Genomic DNA, 27652 nt, shown 5'->3' on the forward strand with positions numbered 1-27652 from the left:
TCTCTCACCTCACCCTTGACTTGGAACGCCAGCTCCCTGATTCCCTTTGCACCCTCTAAAAGGTGAGAGAGCCAGTGGGGTGCACCTCCCCGTCATTGGTGCCACCTGAATTTCAGTGGAAGTAATTAAAAACAGACCAAAACCCCAAGTGATTCAGCTGTCGTGCTGAGTGCTGTATCTGTGGCCGCCGAAGCAGTCAGGTACACACATTTCGACAGATGGATGAAAAGAGTGTTGCGGTCTATAGATGCAGATCTATTGAGTCGCTCTCTTTCAGCTTGAGAAGATAAAGGTTCGTGTCCTCTCTGACAGAAGAAGGGCTGATATTGGTCTTGTGTTACCTGAGCTGGTTCTTGCTGATGAAGGTAGCACTGCCTGGTTGAATTAGCAGCCTGGGGCATGCCCAGCAGTGAGCAGTGGGGACAAAGAAAGGCAGACCTTAGTGACTTTGAATGGCCACGTTTGGGTGGCACAGAGTAACTCCCACTTGAATTTGAATTTGGGAGACTTAAAAAAAAACTGACCAGAAGTACCTAATTCCTCTCTTACGTCAAGCCCAGAGTTCAGTGTAACACTTACCCTCTGCAAAGTTGTGCACACGTCATCTTTTTTTTATCATATAAAGCCCTAGATCAGCCTGTAAGTTGGTTTATGAGACTGAACTCACCGTTACATAGCTCAGACAAAGCACTCCAGGTGCTCCATGACATGCCCAGGTACAAAACAGTTTCATTTGCAAAGCCTTACTGAATATTAATTTGGAAGGGCTGGGTGAGTTGATGGCTTATAATTCTGTTACGAACGCAACAGTTTGTGACCCATTTATCATGCAAGCCTGAAAGAGAACTGAAGATGCTGAGATTCACCATATATCGCTGCAGTATCTCACTTGTTTTACAGTAATTTGATGCTGCCTGAACACAGTAGTCGACCTTTTTTACTCCTGCTTGCAGGGTAGAACAGCAGGGATGATAAACCTTATGCTTTAGTTCAGAAATAGCACACATCAGTGAGAGCGACCAGGGTTGCACCACAGGAGAGTACGCGTTGTGGCAGCTCACAGCAATTCTGATTACTGAGGTTTATTATATATACAAGAAAACCATATTGCCTGCTAGTGAAATTGCACATTGGTCTAAAATCCTGTTTAGGGTTTGATTTTTAAACCCAAGCTCTTATCTGGGTTTATGTCTATTCTCTCCTGGAAGGTATGTTCCTGTAAGAGACCTGCATGGCTCAGAGTCCTGTGAATCTGAAATGGGAACATTTGTGAGCACTGTGATGGTCCTACTCTACCTCGAGATGGCAGTGACCACAGCCCATGTCAGCTAACACACATTTGCCTAAAGGCAAAACCAATGGCTCACTATGCCCCCAAGTCAAAGGAAATCTGTGAGACAGCTACAAAGGGAAGGAAGTATGATCTGTGCATGGAGGGGCAGTATCACCGTGGCCACTTTCCTTGCACAGCCTCACTGTGCCTGGTCTGTGGAGGACCACCTTTGCTCTTGGGGCAGCATAATCATGGAGAAAGGTAAACTTCAGCACAAAGAGTATGCAGAAAAAATAAGGAAAACTAGCACTAGAAAACGGAACTTGGGATCATCTGGGTGCTAGATAGCATCTACTTTTATGTATACAGAAGGAAACATGGCATGAGTAATGGCTCTGAAGCAGCTACGCTGGATATTTATTGCAAAGAGATGACTGGGGCAAATGAGAGCATTCCCACTTTTCAGCAGGTGGTGCACAATGAGCGTGGCTCTCACAGTGACCGCAGACCTCTAGAACAGTGGGCAAGCGCCTTCCTTCTAGTAAACCATATAATCTCTTTCCAAAACCATGAAGCCCAACCTCAGAGATCACAGGGATTTTGCCTGATTAAAGACCAGAATAAATCTGAGGGCCAGGTTGTCTGGCTGCTGTAGCAGCAAATGTGGGAGGAAGGGCCTCGGGCTATTTTCCTTGACATGGAAAACTTACATGACACATCATTTGATGTGTTGATTCTATTTTTTAAACATTGCCTAGCACAGAGATCGGAGCTGGCTGCAGCTCAGTCAGCCGTCAGCTCTGCAGTCCAACATTTCTGCCTTCTGGGGCAGGAGCTGCACCTGGCCCTCGTGTCCCTGCTGGCAGCGAGTGCTCTACCCCATGGGCATGAGCACCTTTTCTCAGGTGTCTTCCTCACTACAGTACTAGGTAATCATAATCTCTGTGTTCCTCCATGAACTATTTGCGTGATCACAGCCAGCCTTTGGCACAATTTCTTGCTAACACTGTAACGGTAATGGCACTCTCATAACAACTGTGCTGCCACGAGCTGAATCTATACTGCAAATAACCTCACCTGGCTCAGAGTCTGCAAATTGTCTACATGGGGGTCAGCTGTGTGAATGGTCCTACAAGATGCACGGCCCCAGATGAACCCAGACTCTACGTGGCATGTTCCAGAGGAAGCGTGGCTTGGAGATTGCATTCCATTCCTATTGCTAGTCACGAAAAATGGCAAATTCCACTGGAGCATCTGGCATTGGGGCTCTTCAAAGGCGACAACTTGGAAGGAAAGCTTTCATCTGAGGAACTTCCCGAGCTCTTCTTACATTTCATATGTATGAAAGGAGACATTCTGAAAAAAGGGTTGCTTGGGAGATTTGAAGTGCCATTTGGCTGGTGGGATCTCTCTGACTGATGGTGTTGTGCGAGGACAAAAGTGAGCCTGACTGTCAGGTCTAGGAAAAAAGCATGCAGCTCAGAACTAGGAAAAAAAAGATAAAACTGGACTTTCTGCTTTGTTGCTGATATTTTTTGTTCTAGTTTTAAAATCAAAATCTTTCCTAAATCTTCAAGGTTGGATTTTTTTTTCCCCTCTGATTTGCTTTTCAATACTAACATTTCAGAGCTTGTGGACAGATCTTTAAAGATTACAAGAAACGATAGTGTTGAAGTGCAGAGACAGCTGAGACTCTTCCAATTGGAAGAATTCTCCAAACTGCACTTCCTGACAGAGGCAATGGGAGATGGCAGATGGTGGATGGCATCTTGTTTATCAAAACAAAAACTGTGGGATCTCTTGAGGTGCTGGAAAGCCTATGCAGCTGAAGTGAGAAGTTATCTTTGTGCACTTACCAGCTATCTCCTCTGAACTGAAAAACTGCTTCTCTTTGGTGCAACTTGCAGAAAAAGTGAATTTAGCTGAGAGGAGTTAATATGCAGGACATTGGTGCTGTGCTGGGTTGGGAGATAAAGCCACCAGGGCTGCCACACCTCTTACCAGAGCCAGGAAGCCCAGAATTTTGACCCACAAAACCATCACTGAGAAGAACAGCATCCATGCCATCTGGTGAGATGAACTCCACTGAGAACCTCAGTTCCAGTCATTTTAGACCACAGTTTTCCATGTGCTTTCCTTGTGCTCAGGTCTGCGGCATCCAGAGAGTGATTGGTATTCTTGCCTTAATACCCAGAATATACAGAGACCATTTGACCAAAGATGCTATAGGTCTGTTTTTTCCACGCATTAATATAGCCAGATTTTGTAAGAAATGCAGGTCTTCAGCATTTCTAAATGCCTAATGCTATCCCAGTTTTGGCCTGGAAAGGGCAATTTATCCAGTTGCCTCCTCGTATACTCCAAATGCCCAAATAACTGGGCTTTCCTCAGCAGAAAGATGGAGCACAGCTGTAGCATCCTCATGGAAGCTGCCCCAAAACTGGAGGTAAATGCCTCCCACAAAGGACAGTTAGAATTAGCAGGTGCCTCCTTTACAGCTGTGCAGGTTGTTACTGCTCCCCCCCACGGAAATTGCTGAGTTGGTTAGGTAGGTGGCAAATTATCCTTCGTACAGATGTGTACCCAAACAGATGTGGTCATTCTGTCACTGGGGCAGAGCCAGAGCAACTTGACAGATGAGAATGGATATAAATTGGAATTAGAAAAAAAGGTATGGAAGGAGAACTGGAACCCTAATGTTGCTTTTTATTTCAAACTGATCTGTACACATGTCACACAGTTGGATGTATGAATAGTAAATTATTCTATTCATTTCTTACTCTTGATGAACAGTAAATTAGTCTAATAACATTTACTGTTCAATTCATTGATTGTCAGAGGGAGATTAGAAGCAAATAGCTTTTAAGTCTTTCCAGCTGCAAACATTAGAGTTGTCTAAAGTTATGATTTTTGACTGTAATTAGCTGCAGCTCTCTAGCATCCCCCACTCCATCCCCACGGAGTGTGCCCACCTGCCCCAGCCCCATCCTGCCCCCAGCGGCTGGTGCAGCCCAGGTGGAGCCCGTGGAGCTCAGAGCACTTCAGCAGCTGGACTTCTTCCAGCTCCCTTGCCAAAGCAGGTAGTGAAAATAACCAATTGGTTAAAAACATCTACTCCAATAGCTTAATGGTGCTGCACAGCAAGAATAAAACCAGGAGCTGTGAGGATGGAGTTTGTGTGTGTGTGTGTGAATGCATGTGTGTGCGTGAAGTCAGGCTCTGCCATGGCATGAAAAGCATTTCTCTTCTGTGTCTGGAGGGTCTGAAGTGCTCTTACACAGGAGGACTTCACTGAAGTTGCTGTACTGACACCAGTGGAATACAAGTGTGTGAGTGAGGAGAACAAGGCCCATAAAACAGCAGACGAGTCAAGTGAATTTAAGACGGATTTCTGCCTTGTACCTGTTGTGCCTCCTGTTTGTCATCCTCCTGCCTGTGGCGATGGCTCTGTGCTGGGATTTGGTCCTATCAGTAGGAAGGCGCCACTGGCTATTTAACAGACACGGAATTACTTGTAGCCAAAAGAAACCGTAAACAGCAGAATCATTTCAGATGCTACCGGAGCTTGGAGTTGTTTATTACCTTTATCTACACGCTCAGCTCCCCCTTTTCTTTCATGAGACTAAAGGAGTAAATAGAAGTAGCCTTCTCTTGATATGCGAGTCAGGTTTTATCTGTGTCAGAGCCGTGTTGTGCTCACTGCAAGCTGCGGGTGGGTGGAAACACAGGTGCACTGGGGGAATCGAGCCTCCTGCCCACAGAGCAGCCCCGCCAAAATGCCACAGCAGCTCTGCAAGACCAGCAGTGGCCAACTCCAGCACACCCGGCGACTCGAGCGGTGCTGTGTCTGCCAGCACGTCTCACGCAGCACAGGGACGGGTGAGCTGAGAGGCACGGGCAGGCACTGGGACCGATGGGGCTGCCTCAGCTGCTGGAGACCCAGCTTCTGCTTTCGAAGCACATGGGCTTCATGCAGCAATAAAGTGCTGCTCAGTATATTTCAGGGAAATTCTTTTCCATTGCAAAATGGCAATCTGTATTTTTTTTTTTCTTTAAACTTTCTGTGTGCAAATAGTTGATTTTTGGTGGAATTTTGCCCTGGGAAGTCTGAAAAGGTACTTCATTGACTTGGAACATGTCAGGTTTGGTTTGTATTTAGTTGTGCGTCACCTGGGCTGCCTGCATTGTCTGCAAACAGCTCTCCACTTCCAGGGCATGTTGGCCTGACTGAGGCTGACTCATCTGCTGGGCCTGGAGCACAAGGGGAGGGAAGGGAAATACAAGGTGTAGAAGCTGCAGGGAAGAAAAGGACCACAATTCCTGCCAGCAATCTCTCAGCTGCATCTCGAAGCAAGATCTTATTAAAGAAAATACTTCTAATTTCTATTTCTTGGAAAGTCTGCTCATTTCTTTCTTTTCTTTTCTTTTTCTTTTTTTTTTAATATATATTTTTTTCTTCTTTGCTCTCTCCACTTCCTATAAAATGACCCATAGTCATGAGAAAATATCAAAACTTGGGGGGAACTGTAACTGTGATTGGAGTAGGTTGGTTTTAAAAGCTTTACTGTTCATGCATTTTTTATGCAAAGGTTTTCAAATAGAAGTATGCACACACCTTAACAACAAAAGGCTATAATGACTACATTGTCACCAAATAAAACTGTACTAAAAATAAATAAATGCTGCAGTTTAACATGATTCAGTAGGCTGGGTTCTTATTAGTCTTCCACCATTCAAAGGAAGATTCAATTTCAGCATAATATACTCCATATCTCTGTGGCATCTCTCTTCCAACTCGTGCTTCTTTCAAAGTTTCAATCTGCTCATGAATGCAGAGGGTTAAGAATAACCAATGGCATGAGCATTGTGGTCACTGATGCATATTTTTAAGTGGTAGGACACAGTGAAGAATCTTGGTTTAAGTGTAATAAAAGTGAGGTCCCGGTTTGTTAATGAGGAGCATTGTCTGCTGCAGACACTAATTTCACTACAGGGTGCAGTCTTCAAACTTTTCATTCTAATTAGAATGCATTTCCATATTCTTTATCAATTTCTTCTCTTACTGAAATCTTCTCAAATGACCTTTTTTTCTTCTCTTATGACTCATCCAAAGATTTTTATTTTTCCCAAAACAATCATTCAGATGCAACTGCATTTTTCCAGTAAACACGTTCAAAAATAAATGACCTTGCCAGCTCATGCCTACACAGTGGGAGAAGGGCATTAGCAGTGCAGAGGCAGCTACTAATAATACACAGGAAAATTAAGTATGGGAGAAGACCGTCTTCCTCTAATTCCTTGAGCATTTAATTTCCAAATGCCCTGCAGTGGAATGTGCCTTGATCAGGAGTTTAATGGCCACTGATGGAGTTCCAGCAGTGGGGAAACAAGTCCCAGCAGAACAAGGGGCATTTCGTGCAAAGAGGAAAATAGGTTATCTGCTAAGGAGGCTTTCTTTTCTTTTCTTCGGTCCTCCACAGCTGTGTCCAGTTCCAATTTTTATAATAAAGTAAATTATTAACTCAAGTTGACGGATTGGTTGGTGTTGGTAATAGGCTTTCAAAATGACTAGTGATATATACTCATTACCCAAATTAAAAAGCCATATTAAAAATAAGGAGAGGAAATGTAGCAGCATTATCAAAGTAATAATTTCTACTTAGTGCATATCTTTCTTGAACTTTGGCAAATGTTGAATTATGCAACACAAACACTAATCTGAAAGCATTCTAATTAATGATGGTACTTCTTTGCTCTCAAATTAAAACCAACACATTCACAGTGCATCTGACTTAAATGTTATTGCAAGATCTTCACAGTTTGAGGAAGACTGTTGATGTGCTTCAAAATATTGTACCTATACCCAAGTTAGAAGGCCTGAGCTTTATTCTTCCCTTGCAGAATAATTATTATTTGGAAAGACTTATGTAACTCAATGTTTATCCAAATATTTGTTTTGTTATTCAGTAATTCAACCATTTCAGGGGAAAAAAAATGAAGCAGAGATGGGTATCTTGACATGAATTAATCACAGTGCTTTGTTATCCAGAGCTTGCTATAGTTTTCACCAACTAACAGAATCAAACAGTTGCTTTCACTTTAAAGATGCTTTATAGATGAAAACACATTTACAAAACATCTTTCAGAATAAAACAATAATCAGGCAGCTAATTAAGCACACTGCAAGTACTGAGCTTTTGAGTTAAAGACCTGTCCAGGCTGTAACATCATTTTCACTTTGTTATTATATGCAGAGAGCTAATAAAAATATAATTTTGAAAAAAAATCACATTAGTGATTTGCTAGAGTGAATGTAGATGTCAAAAACACTAATCTAGAAAAGCTGTCAGGAGTTTAAATAGATTTTTCACTGACTTGCTGTTCTTAATTATAGCTCAGCACCCTGTAGAGGTTAAAAATGCCGGGTTCCTTCGAAACAAACTATGAGCTCCTTACCATCTCGTCAAATTCTCCTTCTCTTCCTTTCAAATGGATCAATCAGATGCCAACACATAGCATTTTTTCATTTATGTCTTTTCTTAAGCTTCCTTATCCGCTGCAATTATATTTTTACCCAAACCTATCCTGAAGGGGATAGAAGAGATTTCATGGAAGAAGCATAATTGGCAATTGAGCTTGTTCTTTCTTGGGCTTCTTTTATGAGAAAAGATAGCATTTTGTGTTGCAGGAATTCAGTACTTAAATTAAGGGGTATGCTGGCTACTTAGTTAAATAATCGACAATAATCAGGTCAGCAGGGAATAGTACATAGCTTTCACTGTTTTGTATTCATTTTTCAGATAATGTAATTCTACATACTATCCAAGTATTTCAGAAAGCATCAAAAAAAAAAAAAAAGCTGCAAAACAAAGGATTGACAAGTTGCTAATCCAATCCTCTGACTGTCACAGGGTGCCATATAAAAGGGATCCTTTGTTCTTTAAGAGCTGATTGAGTTCCATTAGTATCCATATTCAGAGCCTTGGGCACAATATTAATGCTAATACCGTTGTTACGGAGATGGAAAGCCGTTAAGACTGAACAATAATCAGCTCACAATATCACTGGACATACTCATGCAGCATGTAGCATGGTGAGATCTGATAGCTCTGAACCTTTCTAAAGAGAACACGAAAATCCAATTAACATCTTCTGTGTAAACCTCCTCGGCTACTTTCACTGGAGATGACCTTGGGCAGCTGTGTTGCAATTTTGCCAAAAATCTCCATTATGTCTTTAATTCAGCAGCGTTGTTGGGTTTTGCCAAAACAGAAGGCCTGGCTCCGCAGCCCGCTCCTCACGCTGGGTGACAGTCGCGCACACAAGTTGTTTCAGCAGCCACCGGCGTACTCTGTGCCGAGCTGTAGCACAGACGGTCAGCAACCAAGCTTCAGGCGTCACAAATCCGAGGGGATATGCAAGCCAACCAGCAAAAAAAAAAAATTCCTTTTCTCTCCCTCTCCCAGCTTCAGTTAAAAGCCCAACTCTCATACGTGCCCTTCCGTCACATCTCAGCCAGTATCCCTGACGTGGCTGTTTGTGGCAGATGGCTGGTGCGACCTGGTGAGTCGATAATTAATTCCTGCTGATGAAGCATGTGGTGAGGGGAGGAGAGGCTCCACATGCCCCCCGCTCTGGGCTTCCCTCCTGCTGAAGGGGAATAGCAGTCCCAGGTCTCACAGACCAGTTCTCTGGACTTGGGGTTGCTCAGTCTATGTTCAAGAGAAAATCTTTCTTGCAAACAGTTTCAGTTGGACCTAGAAAAACCTCTATGAAGGAAATTTAGCCTGACAGAATAATAAAGGAGGTATTTTTCTTTTGGCAGGATATTTACCTGCATTAGTTGCCTAAGGTAGGGTGAGGAAGTAATTACCATGAAAGGACTCATAGAGAAATAATTTATTTTTCAAGTATTTTACTGTAGCGTCCACTTAATTTTTTCATTAAGCCAGAAAGTAAAGATCAGTTTTTATAGCCTGCCCTCTATCTCTCTCTTTTTTTTTTTTTTTTTTGACATGCAACCTGCTATTAGACTAGCAGGTATTGCTAGTGATGGTGAGCACTCATCCTGGTGGCCACATGGCCCAAGATTCTTCCAGAATAAGCTATAGGAAGATCTGGTCCTAATCATCATGAGTAGGACTCTTAAAGAAGTGAAGACCTTGATGGGAAGAAGAACACTCATTTCTAGCCTGCATGGACAGCTTCTGGACATAAAGCTTTTCCCTTTTCTGACTATAAGTTGCATGCTACCTGAAACTTTTGCTATGGTTTCTGTCAATACCACAAGTGAAGGATTCCAAAAAATAAAGCATTTTGAACTCTTTCCTTTCATTTCTTTTTCATTATACCAGGACGACACTGCCTTATCTCAAACACACACTTGCATATTTGCACTCTATAATGGAGAAACAGCACTACATACAGGTCCCTAAAAGTAAACACCAAACTCTGCAAATCTTGCATATAATTAGGGAGATTCTTCTGGATTTATTATTTTTTTCCCCAAAGCTGTTATTGCTTGATTTGGCTGTCATCTGTGTCACTTCTATGGAAAGATTTTCTCTGTGTTAGAAGGAGAAAATCGGAACAGCAGGCTAATAACTTGTTACAACAGTGGGTTTTAAGGAAAAAAATAATGAAGCAGAGCTGCTGCCAGCATTATGGATATTATACCTCCTCCTTAAATAAAACAGGTCAGGATCACCCTTTGCTTTACAGAGTGTCACTTGGGAAGGACCAGCACAGACCTTACACCTGGTGGACACAAACATCCTTTGAGTACTTGTACCTTTTGCTGGCCAGGCACATATGCTTTGAGCTGAATTCTGGCTATGACTTTAGACTGAAAGGAAAACAGCTTCTCCATAAATATCCAAGACCAACCAAACAAGTTCAGTTCCAGCCTTATTCTTTTGATTTAATTTCCTTGGGTATTAATTTTGGCCATTCAATCTCATTGATCTATTGAGTCCATCTCAGCTGTGACCTTGATTTGATTGCTTAATTGGCTTAGCAAAGCCTGGGTGCATTAGCTCTGTAGCATGCTTACTTGATTTCTGTACGTGCTGGCTTATTCTTTCTTATAAAATTTATAAAAAGTAAACAGAACTTATTTTACATAAAATAGCAGTCGAGCTTTGAAATTCAAGGGCAAAGATAATCTCAAGTATATGTATGTCACTTCTCTTCTCCTAGCATGGGCAGACTAGTTTAATCTTGCCTTGTTCAGATCTAGAGATGTTTGAACATCGACATGTGCCCTTCAGTAAATCTTCCTAGTTTAACAGATCACTCACTGTCCACTAACAGCTTGGCTGAAGCGTGAGCTCTAATTTTCTTTAGATGACTGCTGTGGGTGTTGTTTCTGCTGGTAGAAGCAGAGAAAGGAACAGCCGATGGCAATATCTTCTGCAGATACAGTAAAACTTTCTCACAGGTTTCACTCAGGTTGCTATCATCCTTGTGCCCAACTGAACCAAATCTCTGCTGCTGCTGTGATTTTTAAGCATGCCAATGCATTGGCATTACTGTGTTTGCTTCATTTGCATTTAAACAATCAAGATTTTTAATTAAAATGCATAAATGAATCATCCACTTAATGCCCTATCTCCTTTGTTATTTATTTTTTATATTAAACCTTCAATTTGATGGATACACACTGCCATTGGTCATTTCTGCTAAAATGATCCTATCAGCAAGTGAAATATTTGACAAATCTGATATTAAATTTTTCATCCCTAGCTTTCAGCACTTGTGGTCCATTAAGATAAATAGTATTTCACACACTGCTGATCTATTCTTTGAAGCTCTTTGGGACCAGCACTCTATCAAAGAGGGAGAGGTACAGGTCAAAAGGATGGTTTGTGATCCAAACAGAGCTCTCCTTGCAGCTTCCTTTATACGGCCCATCACATCCACAGAGGTAAGAGTACCCAGTGCTTCAGTGTCCTCCATGTGTGGCAACTATCACTCCTTTCTGTATAGTGACAGAATTTGGGGGTTTGGTACCTACTTGTTGGTGGAACAGAAAATAATGCGGACTTTCTCCTAAGTGAAACCTGTTTTTTTAAAAAACAAAACAAAACAAAAAACAAAACTCTGTGACAGTGATAGCTGCAGTCATCACAAAAGTTCCTACTACTTCCAGAAATCTCAGCTGGCTACTGAAATTTAACTCCAATGAAAGTGATTCATCCCAAGAACTGCATCCTAATATAGAGAATAAAGCAGCAAACACACTCTGCTACTTGTTTCTCTCAGAGGATTACTGTAAAACTAAACTAATAACAATGCAGCATTCCTTCAAAAACTGAAATCTTGCTCACATGCTAAGAAGCTGTAAGAGTAACAGCATCATCTGGTGGCTTCTGCCACAAAGAATGGATTAATTGATTTTTTTGCTCTACTTTCATTTAAATTCCTCATCTCTCAGGTGAGGCCAGGTCCTGAAGGAATGTGTGAGAAGAAAAACAGAAAATGATAAAAATGAGTGAAGGTAGTAACTAAATTCTCAGCTATACTGAAACTTTAAACTGAATCTGAATATTTTAGATCTTTTTAAAGGGATTTTTAAAATAATATTGAAAAAAGCACCATCTTCATTGAAGTCAAGCATAATTTAAAGCAATGTCAGATGTAGTTGGAATATTCAAAGCATATGTTAAGAACAGGAATGATGGTGTAAACCTCAACATCTTAAGGTAATTCCTTTCCACCACTTCTTTTGTAAGTGCAAAACCAAATCCTTCCATCTTCTCCTGCATCTTCCTTTTGGAATTCACATTATTGATCCTCTTAACGTTTAGAGAGGTGGTATGTAAAAATGAGATGTACATACATTAGTTTGCAAAATATTTCAGCTGTGAATGAGTGCTATTATGATTATGATTGTAAAACAAGCTAATCCACCAAAGCTTACACATATTGTTAGTGTAGCACTAGAGGCTAAATCAGCCTGCTTTAGGTATTAAACCTCCCTGACCTAAATGGGCTGAAGTATTTCCAGAAGCATCCAAGGTCTCCAGAAAGAACTTTAGTGCAATCCAGATGAAGCAGAAGGGCCACACAAGACTACAGAACTCAGTCTTCAGGATTAGTTGTTGCAAAAGCTTATTAACAAGGCAGTAAAATGAAAATTATTCCTTCTGGTTTTATTGGTGCACAAAGTCTGTTTTACATTCATACAGTTTCTGTCCTATCCTTGGCAGTTGTCTTCTTTGTTGTATTCTTACAAAGAGAGAAATATCAAAACATTAATTTAAGCTGTCACAATGCAAAGGGCTGACAGTCATATAAAGAATTATCATTATGGCAGAGAATGGAGACAAGTTAGTGAAGGAAAATTAAAGTGACTAGCTAAACAGAACCGAACTTCTTGAAAAATCTAGGATATTGCCATGACAATTAGAATTGCTCCAACTTTTTCTTTTTGTGTTCTTCAGCACTTTCCTACATAGTCTATTGTCAATCTGATGGGGTAAAGAAAGAAAAAGAAATCACTTTATATATAAGCTAGTTTTAGGAAATATGTATTTCAAAAGAGAAGATTCATCCTGTACAAATTTATGCAATAAGATAAATTGCAATGAACATCAATCTTTGTAATTTTCCATAATTGTAGAAGTCAGACTGACCAAGATTACAGCCTGTCTAATCCTTTTTACTAATGCATACAGGAAAGAAATGTTTCTTTGTCATCTTTTTTTTTTTTTGAAAACAAAAATGATTCTTTTCTAGCAAACAATAAGATTCCTGCAGGTGGTGGGTCAGGGTCTCAAAGTGCTTTGTGTATTCCTAAGAACCATTTTAATTATTTTACACATAAGGTAAGAGAGTGGTTAAAAAAGAAAATAACCACTTCACTTTTGTGTTATGCTTTTTCAACAACAGCTTTTGGAATGTTTTATTATGGCTCTGAAGAAGTGACTGCACAAGAGTCTCAAGGTCCACGCCCAGCAAGTAGACCAATACAGTCCAAGTAGTTTGCTTTCCCCGGTAAAGTGACAGATTCTTTGTCATAGGTCAAGTTTTCAGTAGGGTACTCAATGCCTAGTCTTGTGCTCTATCATCTCATCACATGGTACCCTGGTAAGGAGGAGATGTTATGAATTCAGTGCGAGGAACTAGTGAAACTCTGCATCTTGTGTACCACACAAATATCCACTGCCTTCTGGCTATAGTATCTGCAGTGCTAATGATGCCAGTTTGCATTGCAGTGGCTAACTGATCAGATTACTAATGAAGCATGAGTCCACGAGACTGCTTTATACAGTCAAAATTTATAATTAATTCTCATACACATAAGCAATCATTGAGTTAGTTCAGCTAGCACGTCAAAAACAGCTGAAAACACCAAAGGCTGAACAAATCAGTCTTCCCAAAGTAGATGAACAAGAGGTTTACATGAGTAATGCCAACAGGACACAGGCACAAAACTCCCTGTGGATGTAAGGACATAAGATCCTTTCCACATGTTCATCATTCTTATGTGCCTTTAAGCACTGTAATCCTGGAATTAGAAAAGCAGATTGTTTAGGAACACCGCAGTAGGTAGCCTTGAGGTTGTGTGCATATTCAGTAGCAGTAGGCACTCAACAAAATAAATGCCAAGACCAACCTGCCAGTATTGCCAGCCAGAGCTGTCTGGCCAAGGTCTGGTGTGTCCTAAGAAAAGTCACACGGTCAGATCCTATGCACTGTGAAGTCACACATAAAGCATCTGCACAGGTCATGAGATAAAAAAAAAAAAGAAAAAAGTTTTAAAATGTAATAAATGTAAATTGCTGCAGCCACACCAAATGCAGCATCAGTCCCCTAATTGTATCAATTATTTTTTATGATTGTGGTCTCAAAGATGTTACATTTTTCTAAGATGTATTTGCAAATCACTTTGATTACTGTCTGTGAATAGTGTGAATGTGTTAAAGAGCTTCTGCATATTTGCTTTGGCCCTCTGACCCTCTTTGCAGTGTCTTGAATCAGTTGGCAGAACATTAGGCAGTTTAGACACTCGAAGCATTCAGAATATCTTGGAATTATTGGGGCTACTCAAATGGAAAGAGTCTTTGTGTAAGCTGTCCTTTTGCTGATCTGAGGGCTACTGTGACTGACTTTGCTTTTCACATCTCTCTCTCTCTATTTCATTTTTAAAAATCAGATATGCTTTACCGTGAGGAGGAATTTGACCACTTACTATTGTATTCTCAGAAATAAGCCTACTAGACCAAGCATTCAAGGTAATTTCATTTTTGCAATAGGAGCTATAATTGAGGAATCATATTTTCAATGTAAGACACTATCTAAAACTAGTCCCTGGTATGAACCCTGGTCAACTATATACAATCCTCTTTAATATGGCCTTTTATAGTATTCATTTAGCACTCTAGTGCAACGCTTCAGAAAGGGCACTGAATGAAATAGTTTCCAAAGAACCGGAATAGTAACAGAAGTTTCCTCCTCTGAATTAACAACAATCTTAAAATCTCAACTGCAACTGCTTTGAAACAGCACATTAATCCACAATGAAAATGTTTGCATAGCATTTAAAAAAAAATACAAACAGGATTAACAAAGAACTTTCCAAGGACAAGATATATTTGAATCAATTTTAAGACTGAAAGGGAAGTTCAGTGCCTTAACTATTTTTTTAAGAGCTTTAGAGAGAGAAGTTATAACTAGCTGAGGGGAAAAAAAACCACACACACACATACCCCAAAAAAACAAACAAAAAAACCCACAACAACAACCAAAAAAAAAACAGAAAAAAAAAAACAGAAAACAAAAAAGTCCCACCCTCTCCTCAACCCCAAGCCCCAATTTGTATATCATATATTTTATTTAATAACCATATACCACCGGTGTAAATGTAAATCTAACTGCTGATTGATGTAGCATATTTTGCAATAGGTCTGTAACTGCACGACCCATATTTACTCTTTCCAGCCACTGCTGTAAGGAAGCCTGAGTCTGAAAGAGCCTCCAGTGCTGCAGAGCTCTTTTGTCCTCACACCAAGACTGAATGGGATCTGTGAGCATATATTTCTGATTTTTTTTAGTTATGCAGCACTACAGCCCATAAAGGGAATCACCTACCTCATCACCTAAGCAATCTTCCAATCTGCCAAAGGAAAGAGAGGTACTTTCAGAGCAGGAAACCATTCCTCTTATCACAGACCCCGGTTTTATGACAGGATGAACCAACCCCTCTCTCTACTGACTGCATGAGAACATTAAGCAACAAGTTTGGACTCGATGATCAAGCTTCAGAAGGCTAAAATTAGATGATGGGAATCCAACACAAAACATTTTTGAGCTTGTTCCTCAGCTAATCTACATACACCTTGACCATCCCCTTTGAAGGATAAATATACTGGTTTCTCCCTGCAAAAGTTTTGGCCTTTGTAATACACATAGCATTCCAGATGCAGAAAGCGATGAAAGAAAATCTGTAGGACAGAAGACAGAAGAGTGTGGCCAACTGAGAAGTAACAACTGCCATGACTGTACCCCCCATGAGGATGCTAGTCCCACCTGGAGAGCATGTTGCTTCCTGAGGCCTTTCACCAGCTTCTCACTTAGCTTTCATGTTCCCACTTGGGCTGAGCCAAGCTGTAGCACCAGATCTGAACCTACTCTCACTGTTGAAATATTGCAGTACTGCAAAGTGCAAGTGAAGGTCAAAGGCAGGCTGAAGCAAAGATGAGCCCCAAGAAGATGGAACCAAGCGTCATTTACAAATTGTCGTATCTGAAAGATACAGGCTTAAAAAGCTCATCCTCATACAGACGAAGCAATTTCTTACCCAGTCCCAGTCTCTCTCTGCCTTCACTTCTGCAGCCAGTCGGGACTGGTGGCCACACTGCTGAATGCCAGATGAAGCCTTCCAGCCCTCTCTGTCCTGTTCCTCACTTCTTAACTTGCACATCTCTGCACCTGCACTGGGGAACTCTGTTTCTTAAAGTGAATTTAGAGTGAGATGAACAAGGATTGTTTGAGGAGCAAAGACAAAAACCTCTGCTAAGCCTTAAAACTTGATTGTAGTAGACTTACTGAGTGCTCCAGGGGTGAATATGCTCATATGTAGTTACCTCTGCAGTAAAAACGTGCAGCAAAAGATGATTAAACACATGAGGAAAGAGGCTTCCATCTAAAAGGTGATTAAAAAGACTAGCATTGTTTAGTTTGCAAAACACAAGAGTAAAAGATGATATAACAGAAGCAGAGAGACGAGGCTATTTATTCTGTTTTCTCTCAAGAACAAATATGCATGGAAAGGTGAAGGAAAAATTCTGCAAACATTTGTGCAGTTTATAACCAACCCTGCAACTCATTGCTGCAGACTATTAGGTAAAATTTTCAGAAATATTTCTAAATGAATTAGATGATACAAACAATAAGCCTCAGTTACCTAGGCTAAGGAAAAGCAAATACAAACAATTGCCCCAAACCCTAAGGATGGTTAGTCCTTGTCCTTGTGATTAGATTAGTTAGAGATGGAATTTTCCTCTCCAGAGGGACGGTATTATTTATTTATCAAGTGTATGATATGGGAGTGCTCTCTTCCTTCAAGCAGGAGGTTCAGTAGAAGGCAATTAAAAGAGTCAGTAAATGGAGCTGTGTGAAGTCACTGCCAACAGATTTCTTCCAGAATGCTTGCAGAAACCTAGTAATGGTCAAGTGGCTCAAGTTTAGTTATTTGGATCTCAGCTGGTTATTTTCCCTGATGAACTTCAACTACAGCTAGGTAACAGTCAAGGCTGGCTATGAATGAATGGAATTAAATATATTCATGGCCTTGGAAAGTTCTTCACTAATCCTGCTTGTTTCTATGCGCTTGTAAATGCTAAGTAAACATTTTCATTGTGGCTATAACCTAATTTGAGTGTAAAAGAGAAACTCTTGTACCTCCAATCAATATTACCCCAAGTTAGCAGTGAGTGGAGTCTGAATTTTAATGGTCCCCTTCGCAAGAACCAGCGCTGAAAGTAGCCCCGGAGGGAGTGGATCGGGGCGCTGACGCGACATGGCAGTCCTGTGCCGTGCTGCTGGCGCGGCGGGAGGCTGCACGCCTCGCAGCCTGCGAGTCTTCCGCCTGTGCTGTCAGAGCTGGAATACGCTGGAAGATGCTGCTGCAGAGTTAGTACCTGCTTACACTGTACATGTGTATGGAGAACAAACTGTCTTTTTAAAAGAATTTTAAATGCTACTTTTGGCTTCTGAACAGTTTTCTTGCAACTGTCAGGCCATCTGCTTGGAGAGGGGTCTGAGGAGTCATGAAAAGGATCTTAAGATATACTCTCCTCATAAACATCCTTTGTTTGGAAAATCCACATGCATCACATAATGCAGTAAATGGCAGCACAGGCTGAACTGAAACATTTTTAAATGCCGAGGATGCAACCTTGGATACAGCTCCCCCCGCCCCCCGCCTCCCCTCTATTAATAAGCCCGCTTTAAATGCACACTTAGACACACTCTCTTACAGGCTCAGATTGGCAGCACCCACCTGCTGGGAAACATGCTAAGATAACTTCCTTGGGTACATCCAAAATACCAAACTGGGTTGTGGGCAAAAAAGAAACAGGCTTCTGCAAAGCAGCTCTTTCAGAGATTACATCATACTGCCAGCCAATTTTCTGCCTACACTGCACCATTTTGTGTGATGTGTGTGTGAAAAAAATAGCATACGTCTGTGTGTATACAAGCAAAAATGCCAAATGAAAGGTGTGCAAGCACATGTAATTCTAGCATTTCCTAACTTCTGGGAGATTAGGTTTTCAGTACTGCTTGGTACTTGAATATATATGATACATACATATGCACATAAGCATTTATTTTGTTGGCATGCTTAGAATATAAAACTGTATGTTGGAGAACAGTGTTGCATCTTCCTTATTCTTTTTTTTTTTTTTCCATTTATTTGTATCATTCTTAGGTCATTTTTGTTTACCTGTTTTTTGTTATTCTAATGTAAGTTCAAATATACAAATTGTTAATATTTTTTTTACATATAAATGTAATAAAAGTTTCTGGCATTTTTATAAACAAATTTCAGCAGGAATGTTGATGGGATGCTGTATAACAAGTAAAGAAGAAATACTGTTTAATTATCTTCCATATAAAATCCAATAAAACGTTCTGGCTTTTCTTATTTTTCTGTACTGGGGATTAACATCAGCGTCTTTGTGATGAGAAATCTGCATTCATGGCTCCTCTATTTAGATTTAAATAGGAATTATAGTTCTTGGCAGAAAGGGATCTGTCAAATATCACAGCATTTGTGGCAGGTGGTCACTGCATTGCTTAGTACAGACACTGCCTGCTTAACCATAGCCTGAAGTAAACATCAAAAGTCAATTATTCTCTTTGTAAATATTTTATTTATATTTTGGAGGCTAATGAACATCTTTTCAGTGCTTGGCTGAGACCTTCCTCCATGGATCAAAATCCTACTGAACCTGCATTTGGTGGTTAAAAATGTGTTTAGCAATCCAGGGATGCCGATGTAGCTACCAGCGTCTATTAGGCTTCATAACACAATCCTCTGCTTGGAAACCTTTAATGACTTGGCTGGGTTGAAGTGGACAGAGTTAAAACTTGTCATGGTTGTTATCATTGCAGCTGCCAATTAGTACGACAGTCATGTATTATTTTGCCAAAATCCCTTTCCCCAGTTAAACTGTATTTTGAATATAAATACTGCAAAAGAAAAGAAAAGTGTTTATTTCCTTTGATTTAATGTTTTGGGGGCGGGAAAGCAGAAGGTTGGTTTACTAGAGAGATGAATGCATGTATAGCGGCCCTACAGAGGTAACTTGAACACACACTGAGTAGAAAATGTGGAACAAGAGCTGAGCTCTGAGGGTCAAATGCCTTGGAGAAGTTTCTTGTTCCAGGGTAAATAAAATGACAGTATCTGGCAACTATTATGCATAAATGCCAGAATCTGTCCCAAAACCACTACCGTGGGAAAATATCTAAAGATGCTGCAGCACATTTTAGATCCTTAACTGAGTCCTATCTGAACTCTTTGGGCCATTAACTAATCAAATCATCTCACGTAAACAATGTTATAAAAATAATCAAGTACTTCTGCCTCCATAAATATGTATTGAATATATTCACCTTAAAGGACTGGGATTTTCTTGAGTATTTACTCCTGACATTCAGGAAGCAGAAGGAGTACAAAATGCTAAGGAGAAGCAGAATTCTCTGAGATGGGGCTGTGGGTAATTTTCCCCGCAAGCCTATTTGGTGGTAAGTTAATTGACTCCCACATTACCGAAACTGCAATGTACTAAAGCACTGGGTGCTCGTTTTCATTCGCTATTTGACTGGCAAAGGCCATCTGTTCTACCCCATCCATCCACATGCACAGCGTCTATTGTTGTCAACAGGATTCACACACACGTGGATCAAGGCAAGCATGTGCCTCAAACTGTTTTGATCTCTAGAACATGGATTTTTCATTTTCTTTGTTTCTTTGTGTTCGGCCAGTAATAATACTTGTCATTTGAGAATTCATATTGATCTTGTCATTGCCTTAAAATTGGATGACAATTACTATCTTTGTCAAAATTCGATCTGATGAAATGGCTCCAATTAGGAAGGAAAAAGAAGGAATCCATCACAGCAGGGAGGACTGCATTTGGCTTTAAAGTAAGGAAGCTTCTTTTAAAGGGGTACTAGTGGAACAATCAAATGGGAACAAATATAACAGAGATCAGGATATAAGTCTCAAAATCTTCAGAAATTTAGTGTGTATATGAAACGAGTAGCCACGTAATTTTTATAGCCCATACCTGTGTGCAAAATTGCGTTGGAGCTCCTCTGACAATAGATGCCAGTAACAGTTGTTTTCATTTTCTGATCTGGTCAGACAGACAGTGGCAGTTGACGTCAGTCTTCATGAATTTTCAAATCCACTTCTGATCATCAGTATTATTATAATACATTATCAGGAGCAGATTTGCAGAAGTTCATGAAATGATAACAGCATAAATTGCATCATGGTTCCAGATACTGATCTCACCTTGAAACTAAATGTAAAAAGGCAGTATAAGAAGAAAAAAAAAGTACACTTCCATTGGCACTAAAGCAAACAACTTATTCCTGCTAATTGTAAAAAAAATTGTGCTTATTACAGATTTTTATTTTTTTATTTTATTTTTTTTTAAAGTAAGACGTAAAAACAAGTGTCATGTGTGCATGTATGGGTGGGGAAAACTTTTTCTAAAACAAAGACCTTTTTTCATGTTAAGTTAATGCTTTTTTCAATAGAAAATCTGTTTGTGATCTTCCATGGGCTAGAATCACTGCTGGTCTGTAATTCTGGCGAGCCCTTACCAGGGACCTGTGAGATACATGCTTGTGTTTGGCTCTCTCTAAAGGACCAAAGTCTCCACCCACCCAGGAGAATGATCTCAGCTCAAGGACATTTTTGTGCAGGTTACTCTGAATTGAGGCCAGTAAATACTGTTTTAAATAAAAGTGTGGCATGAACTGGACTTTTAGAGTAGTACAGTTATGTGAGCTCCTGTACACAAGCCTACGCAGCTCACCTCCCATAAAAAAAACACATTTTCTTAACTACGTGGAAGAGCTTCACAAGAGACTGAGGGAGCCCAACCAAGCACACCACTCTTTCAGCAGGTGGTTGCTGTACAAACTAAAAATGTAGGACAAATATGATGCAGAGATGAGTCACCATGTCTCGTACAGCAGCAGGCCCCTTGGTAAAAGCAGCTGAGTGAGCTGGCGCTAACAGGTCCTCCTCTAGCAAGCTGGGTGGACATAATTCCCCTTTCCCCAAATCTTTCTGCCCCTCTCTGTTTTCATTAGCTAAACCAACTTACTGACTCTGACCTACATTTGCACTAGTACCAGAACGCAACAGACTGTGTTTCTGGGGAATTTGCTATTTGCTAAAAATTTTAATCCAACCCATTTGAAAATGCTATATGCTAACTGAGCAAATAAGGCAATCAGAAAACTATACAAAACCCATGCAATTGTCCCGGACTTGTTTGCAACACACTGCTATTAATGAGCATCTGGGATGAGCATGGTATCTTGCACTATGGCTCTCATGATCTGTACAATAATGGCTGATTTTAATTGACTTTTGCTGCATATAGCTAATCCCAATTGGAGAAGTTCCAGGATACCGCTAGTGAAGAACTGTGGGTGGGTGCATGTTTTGAAGTGATGGTAAACATTGTGACATATACTGTGTGTACCACATATTCTCATATGCACATTTTGACTTTTGTTGCCTTGGCTTTCACACAGCATTTCTAACATAGACATTCCTATTTGCCAGTTTAAGTGGAAATCTGTTAACATGTGAATACTGCTCGCCAGCATGTACCGCCATCACTGGACTTTCAGAACTTATCTTCTCCCACGAAACAGCCATCTTGCATGCTCAAGGACTCCTGCTCCACAGGACTATGGTATCTGTGCAAGCAAGGCCGGCAGAACTGGGCAAACAAGGAGTGATGAGAGCTGCTATGAAAAACTGTAACTCTGAGACTTGCAACTCAGCTCACTATGATCCACCAATTTCCAATGTAAGAAAGATCACCAGGAAGGCCTTGCTCTTTCACTGCCACAAATTCTTTTTTCCTTTCAAGAGATGCTGGTAACTAATGACAGGTTTGGTAAAGACACTTAAAGTGCTATGGATATTAAAATACCTTCAAAGGTCTGGGAGGAGGAGCCAGAGTACCTGTATGAAGTACTTTAATGACTGGCCAGCCCCTCTGCTTGAACTGCAACTCATCCTGAATCCACAACGACTTTTTGGGAACCTGAACTGAGCCAAGACTTACATATATTTTTGAATCTGATGCATTAAGAAGTCCCCTGCTATGCATCTCATTCTACCTAGCTGCAATATTGTGTGGCCAATGTTATACAAACAATTTGGTTTTAGACTCTTTCTAGAAAAACGTTTGCATCATGTACAGCATAATTGCAAGGGATTCATAGGAAATGAAGCTCTGTACATCCTCTCCCTAGCAATAAAGTGCCCAGAGCACAGGGAGGGTCCTCTGCTGCTGCCCACGCCACTGCCCATGCCCCCTGCAGACATAGCCAGAGAGCCCCTGATCCCATTGCAGCAGCTTCTCCAGTCAACCAGAAAAAAAATAATAAAAAAAAATATATATAATAACGTTTTTCCTCACTAACTGCAGCATTACCACTTCTCACAGGGACCACCCATTTGCAGACAACCGTTAGACAAGATTCATGCAAGAGCGATTATTGTGTGAGTGCAGAGTGAGGAAGGCAGTGCCAGTGCAAAAGTAGCTACTGAACACAATGAAATAAATGCTGGTGAATGAGTGTTTCTGTAAGGTTATACTTCCATCACATCCAATTCGAATGTTATCCAGCAAACTGCCTTGCCAGGAGCCTTCTTTGTATTGCAGGAAGCCATCTGTGATGGTAACTAAAACGGGAACAGAACAAGATTCACTACGAAATACTCGTCAGAGTACTCCCCTCAAGTGTGTGCTCTGTGGTTCCTATGTTCCCAGAAGCAATCTGTCTCCAAAGGTGAGAAAGGCGTTATCACCATGAGCCCCAGAACTATCGCAAATGGATATTGTGCCTTTCACCTATGGCCTTTCACCGGGAGTCCATAAAATCTCCACTCTTTTAACCATAATTTGTCCTTGGCTAGGACCATTAATTGCTATGGAGATGGTGGGTGGGACAATGCATCATTTTGAACAAGTTATCTAAAACCTCAGTTTCAGTCTTTTTAACATATCTTCTGGCAGAAAGTACTGATTGTTTTCATTGATCTCTGCTACTTCTGGTTTAATTTTTCTTTCTCTATCTCTGAGTCCCTATCTTATGTCTCTTTCCTTGCCAAACTATTCATTTGTTGCTGGATAATCATGGGTTTGTGTTTCAGATAGCTTCCTATTTTGTTCATGTTTCCGTTCTATTGTCCACATATTTTTCCTCTGCAAATTTTGCTGTATTGTGCAGTGGCAAGTGGCTATCAGCTAATGCCAATATTTCTTCTTGAGAATTCTTTTTCCTTGCATCATCAATGGTTTAAGTGGAAAGCCTTCAGCACAGTGCAAATTTCACTCCTGAGAATATCCATCTTTTGAGGTAGCTGATTTTAATTAAAGAATACTCTCTCTCCCCCTCTCTCTGGATTATACTTTAATTTCAGACTCTATCACAACCGTAGATACTTCTTAGATAAAATGTATTTTTGTCTCTTTTCATCCATGATTATCTGTAGTTCTTAAACACTTGGGGTCAGCAGCTGGTCCCCAGTTGATGTAGTTCAGAAACAATTTTATTCAAAGGAATTAATTCAGAATAAAATTGGTGTTAAGTTCAAAATAAGGCAAAATGTTCATAATATTTTGCCCTTATATACCTGAGTGAAACTCTCAGAAATAGCAGTAATAGCAGTTGTGATAATAAACAATAATCTCTGCAATCTATGGCACCTTTCACCTAAGTATTTCAGACATAAATGCATTAAGCTGCTGTCATATGAAGAAATGCCATTATCCTAATTTTACACAAGGGAAAAAAATAGGTGGCAGGAAGTTAAGAAAGCAGTTGAAAGTCATATAACAAGAACTGAGCCTACATCTCCTCGTCTTCTGTTTCCAGTCCCTTAAACACAGGGAGGCTCTGTTCCCAAGGGATATAAAACTGAGGTCTTGAGAGTTAAGCGTTACAAAGGAATCAACAGCATTCAAATACAAGTACAGTTTGGGCTCCTGCCTCCATCATCTTGCCAAATTATGACTGAAATAATATTGGTATCATATCTGAAATTGTTTATGCATGATTAATTTCCACAGTTAAACCACTTCCAGACTTCTCACATAAGTGGTGGAAATATAGTCCTAGGCAGAGAAAGTAGAGTTACAGGTTTTATGCTTTAATGCTGGAAAGGAATAGAGTGAAACCCTGCCACTTTTGAAGCCAAAGGCAAAACTTGTTCTGATAAAACAAGGATCCTGGCCAGGGTGCCTATGGCTGTGAGGACCCTCCGCAACTAATGTGTATTTCCTCATATAAAACAGTAGTATCTCGGTGTATATATGTGTGACAGAGGTACAGCTGCATATATACCCACACAGAACTTGTGGGATGAGATCAGGCTGGCAAGCTTTCTGTGTACTGAGTGCAAACGATTGCACCAGTCATTTTAAACATTTCTTTTTTTTTAATGTCTGCTTTTATTTTGCTTGTTTGTTTGTTTGTCTGTTTTAATGCCCACTCCAGTCTATACACAATATAGATGTGCATCTTTGCTTGGTCGCGTATTTTTGATCTAAACAGAATTGCAGAAAAAAATATGTATGAAGAATAAGTGTAGAACTAAACTGTGCTTTGGCAAAGTGCTTTAAACTGCCTTTCTGCCAGTAATCCATTAATTTGTGCTTCTTTGTTTTCTCCAAGCTCAGAATAATTCCCATCTGCCTTGACTCACTATCTAGCACATAAAGGAAGAGGTCTCTTTTCTGAGCATGGATGAAATAGGAAACTTTTTGTATTAATGAAGAATGGGGCTTGGAATTCTGGGGTTTCTACCACTGGGACCTAAAATAACTTGAGGTCCTGCTATTTTAATTAACTTCATTATGACGAGACTGCCTCTTCTTTTCGTGTATATTTTTCCAGCTTTTGTGTTCCTGGCCTGCCTGTAATACGTATGTATTCCCCTTCTTTCCTCTCACTGAAGCTGAAGATGCAATCACATCTTTGAACCATCTGTTTTTTAATTTATTATTTTCCCCCACTGCATTGATGGGTTTTCTCATTTTTCTGTCAGGCTAACAGTTTGGCTCCTGTTTATCTAAGATATGTTAACATGCTGTTCCTCTTCTGGGCACTCAGTCAGCCTATTGTATTTTCTGAAATTAAACACCAGGGATTTTTTAACATTATTTTCTTCATCAGCCCAGGGAATGTCCTCTACCTTTACATCCTCTCTTCCTCCTTTTGTTGTTCCAGTGTACATTTTATGACTCTTGCTAAATTTAGGAAAGTATCTTATTTTCCTGTCCTCTCCAGGTCATTCTCGAGATGAATGGTCAGAGACTGCCTGGGAGAGCTCCTACACCTGGTGAGTAACCCATGCATGTGAGGCCAGGGCCAGGCCAGGATTCCCCAGAGGAGGCAGAGGGTTATCCCAGAGCTCCCCACACAGCTCCTCACACAGCCCCCTGAGGGCAGGACATGAGGTGGCAGGAGCCCACGACAAGCACAGCTTGATGCTTGGCCTACTGCTGTTGAATGCTTCTTTTCCTCAGCTTGGGAAATACCTTCCAGGTGTTGGTCCAGCACCCACCAAATGATCGGACGCAAGTCCCTTGCACTGCATTTGCTGCCCGCAGCCAGCTGCAGTCACAGCTGGGCTAGGCTGTGCTGAGGAGGGCAGGGTAGTCCTGAGCCATAGCGGGGAGCTGTATATCCCCGAGGTGGCAAGGAAGTTCCAGGTAATCACAGTATAGAGCATAATGGGGATTTATATTTGTTACCTTACTTTTCTATAGTATATCCCAAGAGTGTTCTGAGGCATTCCATTCTTTAATAAGCAGAAAGTGCTCTGAGATTTTTCTAATGAAAATGATATAGGAGCACACAGTGTTATTATTAAAACCTCTTCCTTTTTCTCTAGGAACTGCTAAAATACATTTACAGTTTATATCCTTTTTGGTGAGCATTAAACTTTCTAATTTAAAATAATAAAACCCAGTTTGCTCCCTTTCTTTTTCTTCCATTTCAAAAATATAAAAAATTGTCAGTTTTTTAACTATTCTTATTTTGCCGAGTGATTTTTGGATTTCAATAAAAGTAACACCGTGGTTACAACACTTTGTGAGATAAGCAAAGAGATTTTTTTTTTTTTTACAGCACAATTATGGAAATTTCAAAGAACCTTATAAATATCCTGCTATTTGCATATATGAGATAAGCATATTTCAGTAATGGTTATGACAGGCTAGCAAGGAAAATGTGTGGGACAGCTATACAGCAAATACATGCAAACAGACACAGAGAGGGTGTGTGCGCGTGCACTCCTCCAGAGAAGCCCATGCTTGCTTGGTGGGCACAGGATCCCTGGGAATGCCTGGGCCTGCTGATGGAGAGGGATCACCCCTATGCTATGACTCAGTTTCCCCAGGTGCAGATGCAAGATTAGTAGTATTTTTCTAATGCAACAAAGCATTTTGTTAGGTCCAGATGGTATGCACTAGGCTCAGGCTGCTGCCCCATGTGCTCTGCCTGCCTGCGGTCATCATGTCTTGTAGTTGCAGAAGTGTAGAGCCCCTCCAATGCACATCAAAACTGCCAGGGCCTAGGTGCAGTCTATCCAGTTGCACAGCAGGCTGACCGACACTTCCGGCTGCACAAAAGTTTAACATGATCCTAAGTGCTCATGAAAGACCCATAGGGCAGCTAAAGCTGGCTTGGTCTTGAGTATGGGCCCAAGCATCCACTCAAAATGCTATGGGAACATGGCCATAGCTGCCTCAAGTTTTCAAGGGCCTTTCTGAACTGATCTCCGCGTGCTTTTATTCTTTTGTTTCCCTTTGTATTTTAAAGTTGGGAATTGCTCTTCTGGTTATGCTTGAGAGCTGCTAGGAAGCTCAGAGAATTAGTGTGGCAATTTCCTCAGTCCTTTGTTGAAAAGGAAGAGTCCACAAAAATGCACTACCATTTTAGCTGCAAAAGAGCGTAAATAGCTATCAAACACAGAGATGATTTAACTAAAAAACTGCAAACAAACAACCCCCTCTACACATACTTTTCTGTCCCCATTAGAACTGCAGGTTTCCATTCTGTGGATCTCCCAGCCATCTGCTTGGCCCTTGAAAGAGTCCTTGAGAAACCGAAAAATGAAAACCACTTACTTTCTGAAAACTAATCTTGGCTTCCCGGTGCCTTGCTTTCAGGGGAGTTCCACTTGAGGCTTGATTTCTGTAAGTGCAGATACTCAGTATGTCCTGAACAATTAGATGCCTTTGAGGATGTTGAAAGCTAGACATAAAAAACAAATCAATCAGGAGTTTTGTTTGACAACTGACACTATTTCTAATGGAAAAAAAAACAACCCACCAATGAACAACCCCCCCCCCCAAACAACAACAACAAAAATTAAAACAAACAAACAAAACCAACAAAACCAAAAATCCGGAAAGTTCAACCCTTTGATCTTCATGTTTTAAAACCTACAGAGGTACAAATCTATCTTTTTTTTTTTTTTTTTTTCTCCCTGCTGAGGCAGATAACCTTTACCAGAAGCTGAAGTCCCCTGGTGTGTGCAGCATGGCTAGGGGCCCTCAGAGGGGTGCTTGGGGCTTGCTGATGGATCTCCTCTGG

The 27652-nt window shown here is 40.6% G+C and overlaps 1 protein-coding gene across 1 annotated transcript in view; it reads left to right on the forward strand.

Annotated features, from left to right (window-relative positions):
- The window catches only part of PCDH19 (protocadherin 19), a 175970-nt gene extending 150393 nt beyond the window's left edge, over positions 1-25577 (forward strand). The window contains exon 6 of the mRNA XM_067005021.1: positions 25340-25577. Within this exon, the coding sequence (XP_066861122.1) occupies positions 25340-25399 (60 nt within the window). The 3' untranslated portion in view covers positions 25400-25577. The remainder of the gene's footprint in view (positions 1-25339) is intronic.
- The last annotated feature ends 2075 nt before the right edge of the window (positions 25578-27652 follow it).

This window comes from Anser cygnoides, chromosome 13 (assembly GCF_040182565.1).
Source record: "Anser cygnoides isolate HZ-2024a breed goose chromosome 13, Taihu_goose_T2T_genome, whole genome shotgun sequence".
NCBI classification, from domain to species: domain Eukaryota; kingdom Metazoa; phylum Chordata; class Aves; order Anseriformes; family Anatidae; genus Anser; species Anser cygnoides.